This window comes from Erpetoichthys calabaricus, chromosome 4, assembly GCF_900747795.2.
Source record: "Erpetoichthys calabaricus chromosome 4, fErpCal1.3, whole genome shotgun sequence".
In the NCBI taxonomy this organism is placed as follows: domain Eukaryota; kingdom Metazoa; phylum Chordata; class Cladistia; order Polypteriformes; family Polypteridae; genus Erpetoichthys; species Erpetoichthys calabaricus.
In genome coordinates this window covers 204,928,310-204,945,876 of record NC_041397.2, presented here as the reverse complement: position 1 = coordinate 204,945,876, position 17,567 = coordinate 204,928,310, and the positions used below count along the sequence as shown (strand labels likewise).

At 36.4% G+C, this 17,567-nt stretch overlaps 1 protein-coding gene across 6 annotated transcripts in view; it reads left to right on the top strand.

Moving 5' to 3' along the window:
- Nucleotides 1–17,567, top strand: part of dyrk1aa (dual-specificity tyrosine-(Y)-phosphorylation regulated kinase 1A, a) — a 185,338-nt gene that overhangs the window by 129,696 nt on the left and 38,075 nt on the right. For 4 of the 6 annotated variants that reach the window (XM_028800218.2, XM_028800219.2, XM_028800220.2 and 1 more), the window contains exons 5-6: nt 6,176–6,372; nt 13,245–13,364. In XM_028800218.2, the coding sequence (XP_028656051.2) occupies nt 6,176–6,372; nt 13,245–13,364 (317 nt within the window). The remainder of the gene's footprint in view (nt 1–6,175; nt 6,373–13,244; nt 13,365–17,567) is intronic. The other 2 variants (XM_028800221.2, XM_028800222.2) reach the window with 1 other exon arrangement.

Genomic DNA, 17,567 nt, shown 5'->3' with positions numbered 1-17,567 from the left:
CAAAATAACCACTTTTACATATGGAAGACTATCCTCTAGATCTCTTTGATGAAAGGTGTATGCAGACACTCTAGTGCCATGTATCTCAAAAGAAATGGTCAACCAGTTTCCTACATCATGATAGTATTATTGTGTGGAAAGAAAAATAGAAAAATGCTCATCAAACATGCAGAGCATCATGATAGCCTCAAGTGTAATCTGCTTGGTGATAGTAAACAAACCATAAAGGACATAAAGACAATTACCTATGAATATAACTAAATTCTGTGCAGGTTTTGTCAGTTCTTGATTGAATTTATTCTCTATCCAAGAGAGAGTTTGTTCTTAAAACCAGATGCAGCTATGGTCCATCTTTGTCACAGGTGTGGAAAAGCTGACACACTTACTGTAAAACCTCAGCAAAATTCATCTGATGGATACTTTGCTACATACAAATTTTGGGCTCAGTAAAAACTCATCTTTTAATTTTTGGGAATCATTTTAATGATGCTTTCCACAATCAGAAAATTGATGTGACAATTCTTCTTGTCACATTTATTCAAATCATATATAGACACGGTTAACATTTTATTTTGAAAATTAATATGGCAGACTGAGCATAACCCAATTTTAAAAACTCCATCTAGGCACCTTTCAAAATACTCGAATGGTGTCTGACAGAAAAGTGATGGATTTGGAGCTCAGGCAGTGCTTCTTTAGATGAGCCAGTATATGAATTGCAGGTTTCACCCCTAAGTATTTTGCTGTGGAAATAAAGGTGTGGTTGTTGGTGATAGTCTTTCAAAACACACTACCCATCTGCCATCAAGCATTAAAGACAGCGTATTCAGCTTATTTAAAAGTTTTTTCTATAATTTAATATGAGTGTCATCTGAGATCAGTAATTTGAAAGTATCCTTAGACTTCATGAGCAAGTGAGCAAATCTGAGTACATTTCTGGGATTGTAAAACAAATATATGGGGAATATGGTTTATAAAGACACTTGGCAAATGACCTCAAAAACTGTGTGTATGTAGCAGAGAAGATTGAGATCCATCTGCAGGGCAGGAGATATTGTGAACTTCTGTTATGTTTTCTTTATTGGTACATTGAAGAGAACTAATGATGCTTACAACTCTAATGTCACAATAAATGGAAATCAAATGACTCAATGATTTCTGTTGCTTTGTACAACCAATTCCTTTGGGGTATGTAACGTCTGGGTTGCTGTATTTATTTACCGGTTAGTTAATTTTAAAATGAAGTGTAACATAAATATTCTGGGAAAGTGGCTTTGTTCTGCAGTGACAGCCGTCTTTTTTTGGTTACAGTCGCTGCATTGTACACTTTACAGAACAATTAAGAGAATAAAGAGCCAGGTGAGGAAATGAATAGCACTCTGGTCAGAAATTTTAGAACACCTCAGTTTTTCCACTTTTTCTTCAAATTTATTCAGTTGAAATGCAATGAATGACCTAAAATGGTGAAAAGTTAAACAGTAAACTGCCAGAAGTTTAAATTTAAAGCTTAGGTTGGCAAAAACTGAAAAATGGAAATATCAGATTATTACAAATGGGCATTCTTACAACTAATATGTTACAATCTACATATATTTTGCAGCAATCAAAGTAAATTTAAGCCTTGCAAGATGACGCATACAATTTGCACTGGTGTCCCTACTTCTGTCGATTACTTGAAAGCCCTCTCTCTGTCTTAAAAGTTGGAACAGACTATGTTACTACACTCTCTGCAGCACTACTTGGACAATATTAAATGTAATAATGGCAAGAAACGGACAATTAACAAATTAAATGAGAGAGCATTATTACCCTTAGAGGTGTAGGCCTTTCATTTAGAGAAATTGCAAAGGCAATTGGAAACTGGAGGAAAATCCAGTAGAAAGACATGTGGCAGGCCCAAAGTTAGAATCCAATCAGAAGAAATCTTTCTAAGGGTCACCAGCTTGTGTGATAAGTGCCTTACAGCACAATAGTGGTTGAAAAAAGCAAGTTTCAGTTTTTTCTGTGAGGAGACTTTGTCCAGTCTGCATTAGCCCACAGCTGGTATTTCAAAGCCCAGTTTTGTTGTTTAAGAAATGGTTTTCTTACTTCCTCTTGCCCTGTGAAACCTACTTTATTTATACAAGAGTGTTTTTTTTTTTTCTTCAATGTATCAGCTAGACAGACCATTGTAATTCCTGAGGTATAATTATAAATATGGGTTACTATTTTAATTATGTAGTATGTGTTTCTTAACAAAACTTTTTGCTGTACTGCATGACACACAGCAGAAAATAATAAATCTTTGAAAAAATCCACAAATGTATCAAATGTTCCTAAGTTGTTTATCAAGATGACACAAGAATAACATGCTTAACAGGTTTATATGTAAAAGGCACATTTTGCTGTTAAGCTGACAAGCTTATTCTTAATAAGCAGCAGTTTCAAATTCATCTTAATGTTTTTCTTTTCCCAATTAAAAATGTAAGCAGCTGAACTCAAACGGTGTGCTTTTCAATTTAAAAGACAAAATAAAAAGGTCTGAATTTATTAAAGTAGCATTTCTTGCCGTTTGTCTAATTGTACATTTTGTACAAACTGCTGTTTGTGTAATTGTCTGTGATTCCTTTTTCTCAGTTTACCGGTAAACCCGCGATTCTCTAAAGAATCGCAAATCCAATAATGGCAATTACGTTCTGTTCTCTCCAATCTTTGTAGGGATGTAAGATCGTGAAGGGTGGGAGCGTCCTGTGAAAGTTTTCATTTAATGAAAGAAATATATTTGTAGTACAGTTGTTTGGTTTTGGAGGCATGACTCGTTTGGTTCTGGTGTTTCAGAAGTGCGTTGTAGGCGCCTTCGTTCATTATTTTTATCCATGCAGTCTCGTTTTTGTTTTTCTGTGGGTGTGTTGTTAGCTAGACGTCGTTTGCTGTTAGGAATCATAATTGAACCGCTGACCGCAGGCACTGTGGAGTAGCTGACTGCTGGCACTGTCAGTAGTCACCACTACCTCAAGTTTAAATACATACACATATATACAGGTGCTGGTCATAAAATTAGAATATCATGACAAAGTTGATTTATTTCAGTAATTACATTCAAAAAGTGAAACTTGTATATTAGATTCATCCATTACACACAGACTGATGTATTTCAAATGTTTATTTCTTTTAATGTTGATGATTATAACTGACAACTAATGAAAGTCCCAAATTCAGTATCTGGGAAAATTAGAATATTGTGAAAAGGTTCAATATTGAAGACACCTGGTGCCACACTCTAATCAGCTAATTAACTCAAAACACCTGCAAAAGCCTTTAAATGGTCCCTCAGTCTAGTTCTGTAGGCTACACAATCATAGGGAAGACTGCTGACTTGACAGTTGTCTAAAAGACGACCATTGACACCTTGCACAAGGAGGGCAAGACACAAAAGGTCATTGCTAAAGAGGCTGGCTGTTCACAGAGCTCTGTGTCTAAGTACATTAATAGAGAGACGAAGGGAAGGACAAGATGTGGTAGAAAAAAGTGTACAAGCAATAGGGATAACCGCACCCTGGAGAGGATTGTGACACAAAACCCATTCAAAAATGTGGGGGAGATTCACAAAGAGTGGACTGCAGCTGGAGTCAGTGCTTCAAGAACCACCACGCACAGACGTATGCAAGACTTGGGTTTCAGCTGTCGCATTCCTTGTGTCAAGCCACTCTTGAACAAGAGACAGCGTCAGAAGCGTCTCGCCTGGGCTAAAGACAAAAAGGACTGGACTGCTGCTGAGTGGTCCAAAGTTATGTTCTCTGATGAAAGTAAATTTTGCATTTCCTTTGGAAATCAAGGTCCCAGAGTCTGGAGGAAGAGAGGAGAAGCGCAGAATCCACGTTGCGTGAGGTCCAGTGTAAAGTTTCCACAGTCAGTGATAGTTTGGGGTGCCATGTCATCTGCTGGTGTTTGTCCATTGTGTTTTCTGAGGTCCAAGGTCAACGCAGCCGTCTACCAGGAAGTTTTAGAGCACTTCATGCTTCCTGCTGCTGACGAACTTTATGGAGATGCAGATTTCATTTTCCAACAGGACCTGGCACCTGCACACAGTGCCAAAGCTACCAGTACCTGGTTTAAGGACCATGGTATCCCTGATTTTGATTGGCCAGCAAACTCGCCTGACCTTAACCCCATTGGGGTATTGTGAAGAGGAAGATGCAATACGCCAGACCGAACAATTCAGAAGAGCTGAAGGCCACTATCAGAGCAACATGGGCTCTCATAACACCTGTGCAGTGCCACAGACTGATCGACTCCATGCCACGCCGCATTGCTGCAGTAATCCAGGCCAAAGGAACCCCAACTAAATATTGAGTGCTGTACATGCTCATACTTTTCATGTTCATACCTTTCAGTTGGCCAACATTTCTAAAAATCCTTTTTTTGCATTGGTCTTAATTGATATTCTAATTTTCCGAGATACTGAATTTGGGACTTTCATTAGTTGTCAGTTATAATCATCAACATTAAAAGAAATAAACATTTGAAATACATCAGTCTGTGTGTAATGAATGAATCTACTATACGAGTTTCACTTTTTGAATGGAATTACTGAAATAAATCTACTTTGTCATGATATTCTAATTTTATGACCAGCACCTGTAAATATGAACTAATTAATAAATAGTTTGTACATGAGCAATTCACTACTGCTAAATATTCAGACAGACAAAATTACATAGACGCTTCAACAAAGTTTGATATTTATTAGCTCAGCCAATTGTAGACCTTGTAATAACCTAAGATAGCCTTCCTCATGTTTACAGTTGGGGCTAATACACTCAGAAAATGTGATCTACACAGTGTGGAGATAGATACCCTTCAGTGGACTGTACTTTCTATGATTTGTTCCTGACTTGTTCCCAGTGCTGCCCAGATATGTTCTGGCCCATTACTATTCTGAACAACTCTAATGCATTGATTTAACACTCCAACCAAAATACCAGGATGGTGGGTATTTCAGTTTGAAGTATCTTCATGTTTTCATTCTTTATGAATTTGTATGGAGAGATTAATGGAATCTCTAAGTATGCAGTGCTGTGATTCTCCAAAGCTAATCACTAGACAGCACTTGGTCATTATGAGAATCCTTTGTTTCCTGGACAAGGTAAAAAAAATGTTTGTTATATAGGAGAAAAGATAATATGTAACAAAACTGAATTCATATTTGCATAACTCATTGTTAATCTGACATTAAACGGCATCTGTGAATTTTTATCTTTGTTTCTATGTGTTTCATAGTTAAGGAATTCTTGCAATACATATGTCTACAAATGACTTCTTTGGAAGTTTTCACATTTTCTTATTCTCCAGCTAACTTCAGAGTCTCCCTTGTGCTTTCTGGCAAACTCTACCCAAAATGTCATGTGTGGGGTGTTTTTTAAATAGAGGTTTTCTTTTTGCCACTGTCTCAGAAATCGCCGATTGGTGAAGCTGGCAAATACTGTGTGCAATCTCCCCATTCTTGTCAACTGTAGCTTGTAAGTCCTTCAGAGTTATCCTAGGTTTTTTGGTGGTCTTCATCACTAATCGTCTTAATCGAACATTCTGTGTTGTTAATGGCTTGCTCTAAGTAGATTTACAACAATGCAGTACTTTTTCCATTACATACAGATTGATTTAACTGTACTCCTAGGAATATTCGGCAACTTAAATATTTTATTCTACTTATCCAAGAAGCATGGAGTTGCTTGAAGTGTTCTTTTGTCTTTTTTATTAAGGTTAATTTGTTAGTGGGTGTATACATTTTGTAGGCAATATAGTTTTTGAAGACGTTAGATTGCCACATAAACATTTAATATTTCATGAGTATACAGTATTTATACCTATCAGAGCAATCTGGTTTATGGCTTTGGCTGTCTTCTTTTTCCATGTACATGTGAAGGTTGTGTAGCACTATAGAGTAAAATGTTGTTCTCATAGGAATTATTTGTTTCAGAAAAACACTACTTCCTAATTTCCTGATGTTCCTACAGTTATGATAATTTCATGCCATTTTCAAATTTCTTTGTAATATATGGAAAATGTCTTGTTAGAAATCTTGTCTTACTATTCTGAGTTAGTAATCTTTGAACATTTTGTAGCATTAATGAATATCTTTGAGTGCAGTGTAAGTGAAACAAATAATACATACAAATTGACTTCTTTTTTGTTTCAGGGGGAGAGACTTCAGCATGCAAACCTTCATCTGTTCGGCTTGCACCTTCATTTTCTTTCCATGCTGCTGGCCTTCAGATGGCTACACAAATGCCTCATGCACATCAGCAGTTCAGTGACCGTCATCCGCAGAGTACTGACCCATCCGTTGCTGCATTGTCTTACAATGAACAGGTTCAGCAGCCAGTTGTCAACCAGGTAGAGCAACCACTAGTTAATTGTTATTAATGAAATGTATCCTTTTTTAATGCTAAAGATACTGAAAATGTAAGATGGTGTATATGTACAAATGTTTTGTTTTTTTTTATTCAGATGTTTATACCTTCCATTCACATTTAAAACATAATGTCAAAGGAAGGTGAAAGTGGAAAATAGATAATACTCTAGATGGTGACATTTGAAATTACTTTTGTTTGAAATGATCAACAGTTGTCATTCAAAGATATTTGAAAATGATAAATGTTATGTCCTATAAATTTAATTGCTTGCCTGCCTAAATTTGAAAAATTTAATTGCATCACAAAAAAATCACATGCTGTAGAAACCTCTTCAAGGGAAAAAAAAATCTACTAAAATCTACTTTTAATAGCTTTAACAGAATGTTAAGATTAGTTTAATATGCTACTGTTACTGGTTTGAAAAGCTAACGATGTTAATGTGATTTTTCTTTAAAAGTTAACTGTTTAGCTGTCTTTTATTTAGAACAGCCAGTCATGCTGAAGACTAAGCAGATTGTATTTTTTTCTTGAGCATGAAGCAATGAAACAAAGTACAGTTGCCTGCGGCGTTCAGCTTAATCTGTGACCTAATCAAAAAGTTAAAATACCTGTACCCAGGGGAATCAATAGGTTTACATAAGGAGTAAGCACCCGTCTTCATCCTCTGAGACGCCAGTGAGTGCAGTCAGCCTTTAAACTTGCTCATGTCTTTGATGCCATCCCTCCTATCTCCTGTCAGCTTTCCTCTACCTTCATCAGGAGCCAACTCAGACTGGTTGGTTGCTTTTTTATCTCAAAGGTTTCACTCGCGCCTCCCCAGACACGCACACCTCCCCCTAACCTACACCCATTCCCTTCATATACACCTGTGGGAGCAGCACCCCGATTATAAACTGTGCAGTGCCAGTATGGAGCAGGTAACCTAATCAAGCAATCAGCTCAGCTTCACAATGAACACCTCGTGGCAGCCAAACTCCTCAGCCACAGAGCCCGAGTTGTGCTGTTTTGATTCTCAAATCTCACACACTGCCATTGCCCGCAACATGCATCACCACATGTAGTTTTAACAAAACTGGGCTTATGTGAGTATAATTCTGTGTCTTGGTTAGTACACGTATAGTATACTGTAATCTGAACAGTTTTTATGGGGAGGCCTGGAAATCAATTTGTAACAGTCGAGATCGGATAAAAAAGAAGCAGGAGTTTGTTTTTCAACCCGCTTCGCGGGTTTCTGCGGACAATGGGTCTTTTAATTTCTGGTACATGCTTCCTCAGTTGGTTTGCCCAGTTGATTTCATACAAGGGACGCTATTGGCAGATGGCTGAGAAGCTACCCAACTTACTTTCTCTCTCTCTCTCTCTCTCTCTTGCGCTAACGTAGGGGGGTGTGAGCAGGGGGGCTGTTCGCACACCTAGACGATAGGGACGTTGCTACCTTCTGTGTGCAGCTGCTTCCTGAAGGACATGCTGCACGGTGCTTCGCATACTTAAAAGCACAAAGGGCACATATTGATTTTTTTATCTGTCTGTCTCTCTCTCTCTCTCTCTCTCTCTCTCTCTCTCTCCCTGCTCCTGACGGAGGGGGTGTGAGCTGCCGCCTTCAACAGCTTTGTGCCGCGGTGCTTTGCATACTTAAAAGCAAACAGCCCTATTGATTTGTTTGCTTTCCTTTGAAGAGGAAAATATGTTTGCATTCTTTTAATTGTGAGACGGAACTGTCATCTCTGTCTTGTCATGGAGCACAGTTTAAACTTTTGAAAAAGAGACAAATGTTTGTTTGCAGTGTTGGAATAATGTTCCTGTCTCTCTACAACCTCCTGTGTTTCTGCGCAAATCTGTGACCCAAGCATGACAATATAAAAATAACCATATAAACATATGGTTTCTACTTCGCGGATTTTCTTATTTCGCGGGTGGCTCTGGAATGCAACCCCCGCGATGGAGGAGGGATTACTGTATTGCTTTGAAATGAAATGTCTTTAATAAAAGAATGGAAAAGAATCAAGTGGCCTTGGGTGGGTATTAAAATAAAAATTCATAACACCATAAACACTTAAATAAAATGACAAAAGCATCAAGTTAAAAAACATGAGAAAACGGTAGTATTCACATGTTCCAACAGGTGAGCACAGGAGGTTGAGAATGGCAAACAGCAAAGCAAAAAAAAAAGCCCACTGTCCTCTTTTTCTGTAGATAGAAAGTCAGCAAGATAGTCAAATTTTCTACAGGTATTCCACAGATAGCATGCACCTCCAAAAGGGTTCTTACTAAAATATTAGCTAAGGTTACTAAAATTGCTGAGAGATGCTAGACTGTAACAGCCAAAATGTGCTATCATGCATTAGGGTTACATAAAACCTTGGGAAGCATAAGACCCCTTAAATGCACAAAGATGAAATGATCAGGGGCAAAAAGTGGCCAGAAAGTTTCTTAATTAACTAAAGGGAAGGACAGAATCATGCTCAATAGGCAGACTGATTGGAGGGGTACCAATCATCAAACTCAGAAAATAGAAAGTCCTAAACATTATATATTCTTCGTACACTTAGTTAGCACCTGTTAGCTACCTGCTACCACTAAGCAAGAAAAGCAAAAGATAGAAATCAGAAGAGTATATCTAGTCAAATGTAGGACCAGGTAAACTAGGCACAGCTATCTTGTATATGAAATGAAGTGATTGTCAACAGACACAACATTTAAAAAGGTTGTGGTGCCTGTGACAAAACCACACAATTTCAAAATATAAATGCCACAGTTATGCCTGAAAAACTACTAAAAAACCCCATTAATATTAACAAATGGTATTGTAAATGCACAGTCCAGTATTTCTGTCATTCCCCTCATGACTGTTAACATTTTATCAGTAGGACTGTAGAGTCACTTGACAGTACCACTAAACGGTATATATGAGTACTATCAGTAGTTGTTTGGTACATATTAGAGCAATCGAGATAAGGAAAGGCATTCAGTTCAACAAAGTTTGCCAGTCCTATCCAATTAATTTTTCCAAAATAACGTCAAGTCTACTGTAGTTTTAAAAGTCTAATGTCTACCACACTACTTGGTAACTTATTCCATGTGTCTCTGGTTCTCAGTGTAACGAAAAACTCTCTAATGTTAAGGGTAAATTTCACACAAACAAGTTTCTAACTGTGTCCTGTCTTGATAAATTAATTTTAAAGTAACAATCTGTCCATTGTACTTTTGCAATTTATAATTCTAAACACTTTAGTCATGTTTCCTCTTAATCTTCTTTTGCTTAAACTGAAAAGGATCAGCTCTTGTAATCTTTCCTCATAATCCATCCCCTGTAGCATTAGAATCAGCCTAGTTGCTGTTCTCTGGACTTTTTCTAGTGCTGCTATATCTTTTTTTTATATACTGTAGACCAAAATTACACACAATTCTCCAGGTGAGGTCTAACTAGCCCACTATAACTCCTAAATCCTTCTCACAAGGTGTGCTTATGATTTTCCCATTTTGTATTCAAACCTAACATTTTTACTTCCTATATGTAATACTTTTTAAATAAATGGAATGTCTGGCTTGATCTCCTTGGGTGTGCATGCTTGCACAACTGCAGGAGGCTGACGAGGTAATTGAGGCGAAGACACACCTGCACGTGAGGGTGCTGTCTGTCTCAGTTGGTTCATCTGCTTTCTGCAGTATGCGATTGAGACGCTGCGTTCATGAATGTATTTAAAGGGGAGCTGGCATTGAGGGACAAAAGCAGACAATAGGCTGGCCAGTGAGAGAGAACGGGGAGAGACAGGAAGGAGATTAACTCTTAAACCGCCAGAACTGGCTATAGTCGGTTCCCAATGCAATTTGCCAGCACGCCAGAGCCAAGTATATTCAGCAAACTACATTTGTTGAACGCCACAACCGGCTAAAGTCGGTTTCCAGTGCAATTTGGAAGCACGCCGAGGCCGAGTATATTAGGCAATATAATTTAATTGAATGCATAACCGGCTATAGTTGTGTCTCAGTGTAATTTTCCAGCACGCAGGGGCTGAGTGTATTCGGCAACGTACATTCATTGAATGCCACAACCGGCTGTAGTCGCTTCCCAGAGCAATTTGCCAACACGCCACCGCTGATCAGTCAGTGCTGTATATTTGTTGTGCAGCCAGCTCATGACCACTGCCAGCCCTGGCAGAACTGCAGCATAATTGTCCCTGGGATTTAGCCGCTGCACTAGACTAGCCTGCAAAAATCAGCGCTTACCTCTGTGTGCTTGCATGCAGGCAGTTCAAATGCAGTTGGCTCGGTGATTTACTGAATTTCATCAATGGCGTTAGTTGCACCTTGTACATATAATAGATTGTTGCAGTAGTTTTTTTAATAGTTTTTACAATTCATTGGAAGTGTGTAAAATGATCAGTATTACAGTAATTGTGATGCTCTTTGCATGAAAAAAAAAATGTGTTCCATTAAAATTTCACATTTTCTTTGTGAATTGTGACGTTTACTTGAAAAGTGCAGCAAAAAAGTATTTGGCGTCCAGGGGTGCATTAACCCCCAAGTATGTGAATTTGGAATACATACATTCATACGTGTTCCATTTCTACAATGATTTGGGTAAATGTTGGATGACAGGAAATGCGAGGCAAGAAATGTAGAACACATAACTAAAACTATTTCAATGTTATAGTAATAATAACGTGAAGTGTATAATGTGTGAAGACATGTCAAATATCAAATAAATGTGCGCTTTTATTCAAGAATATAACCAAAGAAAAAAAATCTGTCAAAAGCTGTCAATGAGTTAAAAACCCAAGCTCAAATGTCAATCAACAGAACGTATTTTTGTCTTTATTATGGATCACATTGGCTTAAGTCTGTAGCTTTGGAACGTCATTCCAGCAGTTTAGGATTTGATGGTTGTTTTTTACATAAACTTTTAAAGTGAAATAAATGCAATTGTAACAAAGAATGTGCAGTTAAAAGTGACTGTTGGTAATAGATGGTCTCCTGTGTCTTTGTAATTTCTATTTTTAAAGTAGTTGAATGCTAGTCTATTCTTGCTATATTGTTGGTTATTTTAACTCTCCCTTTTTATTTAAAGAGTTGTGATTTGCAGTTTTTCTTACAATTGATTTTTTCAAGTATTCCTTGTGTTCTCTTAAACTTGCTTAATCTGGTTCAGAGACATGGGGGTGGGGTGGAAAAATCCTATTCTAGAAACAATGGATGTAAGTTAAGAACATTCCTGGTCATGTCCATCATGTATCCTACTTATAAATATGTAAATTTTGTATTGAATTGACTAATTCCTAGATCTGTATGCTGACTTTGAAATTTCATTTGTTATGTAGTTTTCCTCCTTAGTTCACCGTCTATTTTTGTAATTGTTACTTTTTTTTTTTTAATGTCTTATGTCTTCATGTCATGAAAGTGTGATTTGCAAGTCAAAAATACTGTAGAGCCAAGAACCATGCTTAGCTCATACTACTTAATTTTCTGTACTTTTGTAGTCTATACATACTTCCCGTTCATCACTGTTCCAAGGTTGTGCTTTAAAATCAGGAAGCTGGATTGTAGTACTAATGGTCCGGTACTATAATCCCTTTCATTAGATATCTGTCTCCAGTCAACAAGCTGTAGTCTAACATATAAAACTTACATATATGGCTGATATGATGTAAACATTTTTAATTTTAATAATATACTATATATGAAATGTAAAGCAATACATGTATAATTTAATGCATTTGTCACCAGTTTACATGTCACAACTTGTTAAAATTTATATAGAAAAATTATTTCATATAGTCAGTTTATTTGAACATTTACTTCAATAATATACACATTATGTTGCATGGACACCGTGCTGTGCAACTATTGCAATGAATGCATCTTATTGTTGAGCACATCTAGTGTCCCTGTTTATCCGTCACTCCGCCATGGCTGCATTTGATCACACATACACATGTATAATAGTTCTTTACCTTTATATAGCACTTTTCTCACTACTCAAAGTGCTTTGCAAAAAGTATGCTGGGATCGCTATACTGGGAGGCAGCAGTGCTACCGCTGTGCCACTTGCTCGTAATACAAGTAAAGGTACCTGATAATTTGAGCTTTTTTTATTTTAAAGTATCATAAATAGTTTAAAAATGTTTTAAAAAACCACTTTGTAGCAAAAAGGGCAGGTAATTACTATTACTATTTTTTTCTTTTAAATCAACCAAAATTATACCTATTTTTTTTGTCAGATTGGCAAAAAATATTATTCGATGTGCTGCAGAATTTTATTAATTAGTTTGTGTACCATACACCCAACCTATGCTATGAGATGTAAAAGTTTTAAAATCACTGCCATACAGCAATGTGTGGTATAAAGTGCATGAATATTCTTTTCCATGGAATTATCATTAGTTCATTGTTGTTCATTAGATGAATGCTGGTTGTAAAGTGCCTGAGACAGGAATATTTTACTGCACAGAATTCAGTCATTCCTGTTCAAACATGATTCCTACCTTTTAGACTACAGAGTTTTTTAGTTATAGTATATTGTGTTTGAGTTGCTCTATTTAACCAAAAAGATATTTTCTATGTTACGTACTTCTATTTTCAAGGAGAAATTGCATATGGAGAGAGGTTATAGATCTCTAGTACTGTGCGTTTGAATTAAAGATCCGCCTCTCTCCTTTGTTCACTGGTGAAGAATCCTGCCTTCAATTTAAACGCTATTTAAATTAATTTTAATCTATCTATGAATACTCCAGAAATTTCTAACCACCTGTTTCATCACTCCGATATCTAGCAATAATGGGGTAAATGTTAATTTCCAAAATAAGTTTGGATTCTTTTAAAGTTAAATGTTAGACTTTTTTGTATTTGTTTAAGGTGATTCCTGATGTTGTCATATTACAGAGGCGGATGCCCCAAACCTTTCGTGATCCTGCAACAGCTCCACTAAGGAAACTTTCTGTTGACCTGATCAAAACCTATAAACATATAAATGAGGTAAGCAAATAAAGATAGTTAATTTTAACAAAGTATTGTAAGGTTCATCTATTATCCAACCTCAAGCACACTCCTTTTACCAAAGAATGTTGCAAATAGAAACTTCACTAAAATGTTAAGTGGCATATGAAAATTTTCTGCTGAGAATTTATATCTGTGAAATATTAAAAACAGGTATTATTTAGTGCTTTACAAAACTAGTGTGCTTTCTGCATTGTATTACTTTGGTTTATTTGTCTATAGAAATTCTTTATCTACCCTTTTTTGTTACTAGTTTCAAACATTCAATATGGAATTTTGTGGCCCTTCAGTACCACTGCTCCATGGATAATTTCAAAGAAAGTATGTCACCTATAAGGAAGCGAAGCATGATTTGTTTCTGTTTTATAAAAAAATATTATGGAATATGTGTGCTGGTGTTTGTTTTTTTTTAGTAAATATTAAAAGTAATACATGTCAAGATCTTTATACACTAACAATCTCTTCATTATCACAATACATGCAGTTGATTTGCACCCAAAGACTTCAAAAGTATGTCCAGAAAAGGCAATGAAGTAGAGTATTTGGTAATGATGGTGCCAGTCAGGAACTCATTAAACAGAGGAAATAAAAGTACAAATTATCCCGAAAAAAAGCCAATAACAAACAAAATTTGTGTGCTGTAACCTGTTGCTTATGCACTCTGAGGCATGTTTGTTCTAAATTGAAAATGAGAATGGCAAGAGTGTTGCAAATTTATGAAATTCAAATTTTAATACATATCCGCATCAGGTAACATTTTCAAATAACACAGCATTTTGAGTTTTGACTAAGTGTAAGTAGGTAAGTCTGACTTGAAATTACATCTCTTAGTGTATAGATTGTATACCCGTATACTGCGCCTTAACCATGCTACAACGTTGCTGAATTGGCTGTCACTGAAATGTTCTGAATTGGCTATTGGCACTTCATGAAGAGTAGGAGTAAAATAACAAGAGCTAACTTTAATGATCTGCAGCAGTCTGGAAATCAGTTAGTCAGAATTGTTTTAAAAATATTGTTGGATTCATCTTCTAGTAAAATCCTTTAAAACAAACTAAGGATTTATACATAATATAGTGGAGTGCATGGTGTGCATTTGAGACAAGAAAAACATATTAAATGCACCTACACATATATAAAACCTGCAAGAATAAACATAGCACTGTTAATTGTCATTTTGATCTATGGTCATAATATGTTTTCCTTTTTGTGGATAATAGTGAATAACATCTTGCTAGAAATTTGCAGATCGTTTATCTGCTTGTATTAAAAATGTAATCCATTTTGCGACACCTACTGTCTAATCATGCCTATTTGTGGATAAGGTCCTCACTATGGATTGGATTGTATTCTCAGCCATGTGCAACAGAAAAAAAATTCAGAGGCCTATCTCTCAGTAACTGGCCTGTGATGCCATTTAAATGTAATCTTTTGCTTATGCATTCTGAGGCTTATTTGTTATGAATCGAAGATACGGATGTCAAAAGATTTGCACATTTATGGAATTCAAGTTTAATACTCTCAGCATCCAGGTCTGCATGTGCGCTTCACCAAAAGGATCAAATATTTAACAGTGCCAAGAGGAGTGGGGCAAAGTATTTGAATCCCATTTACGATAGGGTCTGTGGCTTGCTGCTGTTCCCCAGTAAGTGCAGGTCATGAGCTTGCACTGATCAAGTCCTCTGCCCCTTGTAATCACTGTCCATCGATACTACCGATTGGATGGCTTAATGAGGTCCTTGGATCAGCCTCACTGCTGTCGCTTGTGGTTTCTCCCAGTGCAACCTAGAAGACAATTGAACATGACTACAGAGGAAGTAAAAGTCGTAGCAAGGCTTCCCTAGGTTAACCTGTGAAAACATCATTACTGAGAGTGGAGGGGTGGCCCATCCATCTGTCCCCATGTCCCCTGAGATGGCCTCCCATTGGAAACTAAGCCAATTTTTTCCCATAGAATCAATGTTTCGTTATACACATTTTCCGTATCCACAGCATTTTTCAGAAACGCATCATTCGCGAATAACAAGAATTGACTGTGATTCATCTTCCATGTTCAAATTATGCGTATTTTGGAGATTAACTCTGTTCCAACAGAATGAGAAATCTCTGCAGCTTAGATTTTCATTAAATATAAATATCATTAAATGTATAGTTTATTTTACAGAGAAAATAGATGATATGCTGTGTTCTGGTTGTAGGATTCACTATGGGCTAGTTTATGGATACACTTCTTCACCAAACCACCTTGATTTCAAATTGCTCTGCAATCTTAAAATTGGATTATACAATATATTTTAACACCTGGTTCCCGGGAAATCCTTGCAGCAACTATGACAAATGGCTTATGACATTTTATTAATTTTTTTTTTCATATATTTTGGTGGCTTTCCACAAAATTGTCTTATTGTTCTAACTATAACTGTGTGTGTATATATGTACACACACATAACACAAAATAGCTGTGCTACTGGCTTTGCTCAGGGAATTTCGTAAAGCAATGGGTGTCAGTTATAGTACCATCTGTTAATTGGGTGCATCAGAAGAACTAAGTAACCAAGTACTTCTCTGTTTGTTTACAATAGTTGTAGGTTATTGGCAGACAGTCTGTTGTAGTGGTTAAGGCTTTGGATCCCTGAAGTTTTGGGTTCAAACCTTCTACTGACACTGTGTTATCATGAGCAAATTACTTCACCTGCCTGTACTACAACTGGAAAAACACAAAATAAATGTAACCAATATAACAAATGCTGTATGCCACCTTGGATAAAGACATCAGTCAAATAATAAGTAATAACAGTTTTAGGTCTTTGGAGCTGCTTACTCTTTAACACGCTATACACAATTGTTCAGGAGTGAAATATTCCTGCATTTGTGGTTTTTTTCCCCTCTGTGTTTTCCATTTGGCTTTTGTTGATGGTCATTGTAAAACACAATTTTATAGGAAGGTGTGTTCTTTTGAAATAGGTAATCAGGTAGATTAAGGTGAAATTTTTGTATATATTATCACTAGTCGTTTACAGTTTTAATTTGATTATGCTATTTACTAAAGTATAGTATTTCTTTTCATGTTTTTCATCATTTGTATGTGGTCCCCTTTTAAAGTTATCAAATGTATATACTGTACAAAGCAATGCTTGAAGTGAATGTATAGCACATAAGTGCCAGTACCCAGGTCTTAATGTAAAAGGTGAGGCAGAGCATTTCTCTGAGTCTTGTAAAAGTCTTGTTTCTCAGTGCTAGCGTCAGGAAAATAAATGACTGCAAAATGCTTGGATTTACCAATTAGAAATTATGATACTGTCTTGGAGGCAATTTCACAGAATACTCTGGAATGCTTCCTTCTTAAATACTCCTGCAAAAACGTTGTGCTGCTGTAATACACCATTTCACATTTACAGTGTGTACAGAACACAGTATTATTAAGCTTTATCTTAAAGTACTCCCATTCTTTAGAAGTCTGTGTGTCTTTCAGGCAAAGGACCTGCAGGTGAGTGAGATGCTACCATGTTGATCTCTTGAAAGATGATAAAAATGAGATGCGTTGATGTATGCTGCACCAACCAATGAATTTAAATAATCGACTATATCGATTTATGTTGATGCACTGTAACATGACTACTGATCACCTCTGTGAACTTGTTGATTGTTGATGCATAAAGTCAAAGTATACATCCTTGTGCATAGTGGTAGGCAGCTGTCAAGTTCTGTCAGTATTTTAAGTGTAATAAAGCAGTTTTAGAATTCTTTTGATAAATGATGCATGTCATACATTGATGCATCTTCAAGAGAGTGAAAGGTAATGTATATTACAATGTTTCAAACACACTTGTACTTATTTGTAGCTATGGCCTTAGTTGAAATACAACCTACACTATCTAATGCTTTATTTTTTTATCTCAAGTTCATAATCATATTTACATTTCTATTATTCATATTAGGCTTGATTTAAACTGCAAAATTAAAGTGTAAAAGGATACGATTATCCAGGGGGTAGGTGCATTTATTCAATTAATTAAGTTATATGAAAGAAACATCGAAGCAGAATGTTAGTGTTCACAAGGGTGTGTTGAAGTAAAGCTTTGTAGAGGTAGTTTGTTTGTAGATTTTTCCACTCTGTTAGTGCATAATTAGGTAGTCATTCATTGTTTTTATAGCAGAAGTTAATTAGCCTCCATAAACTTT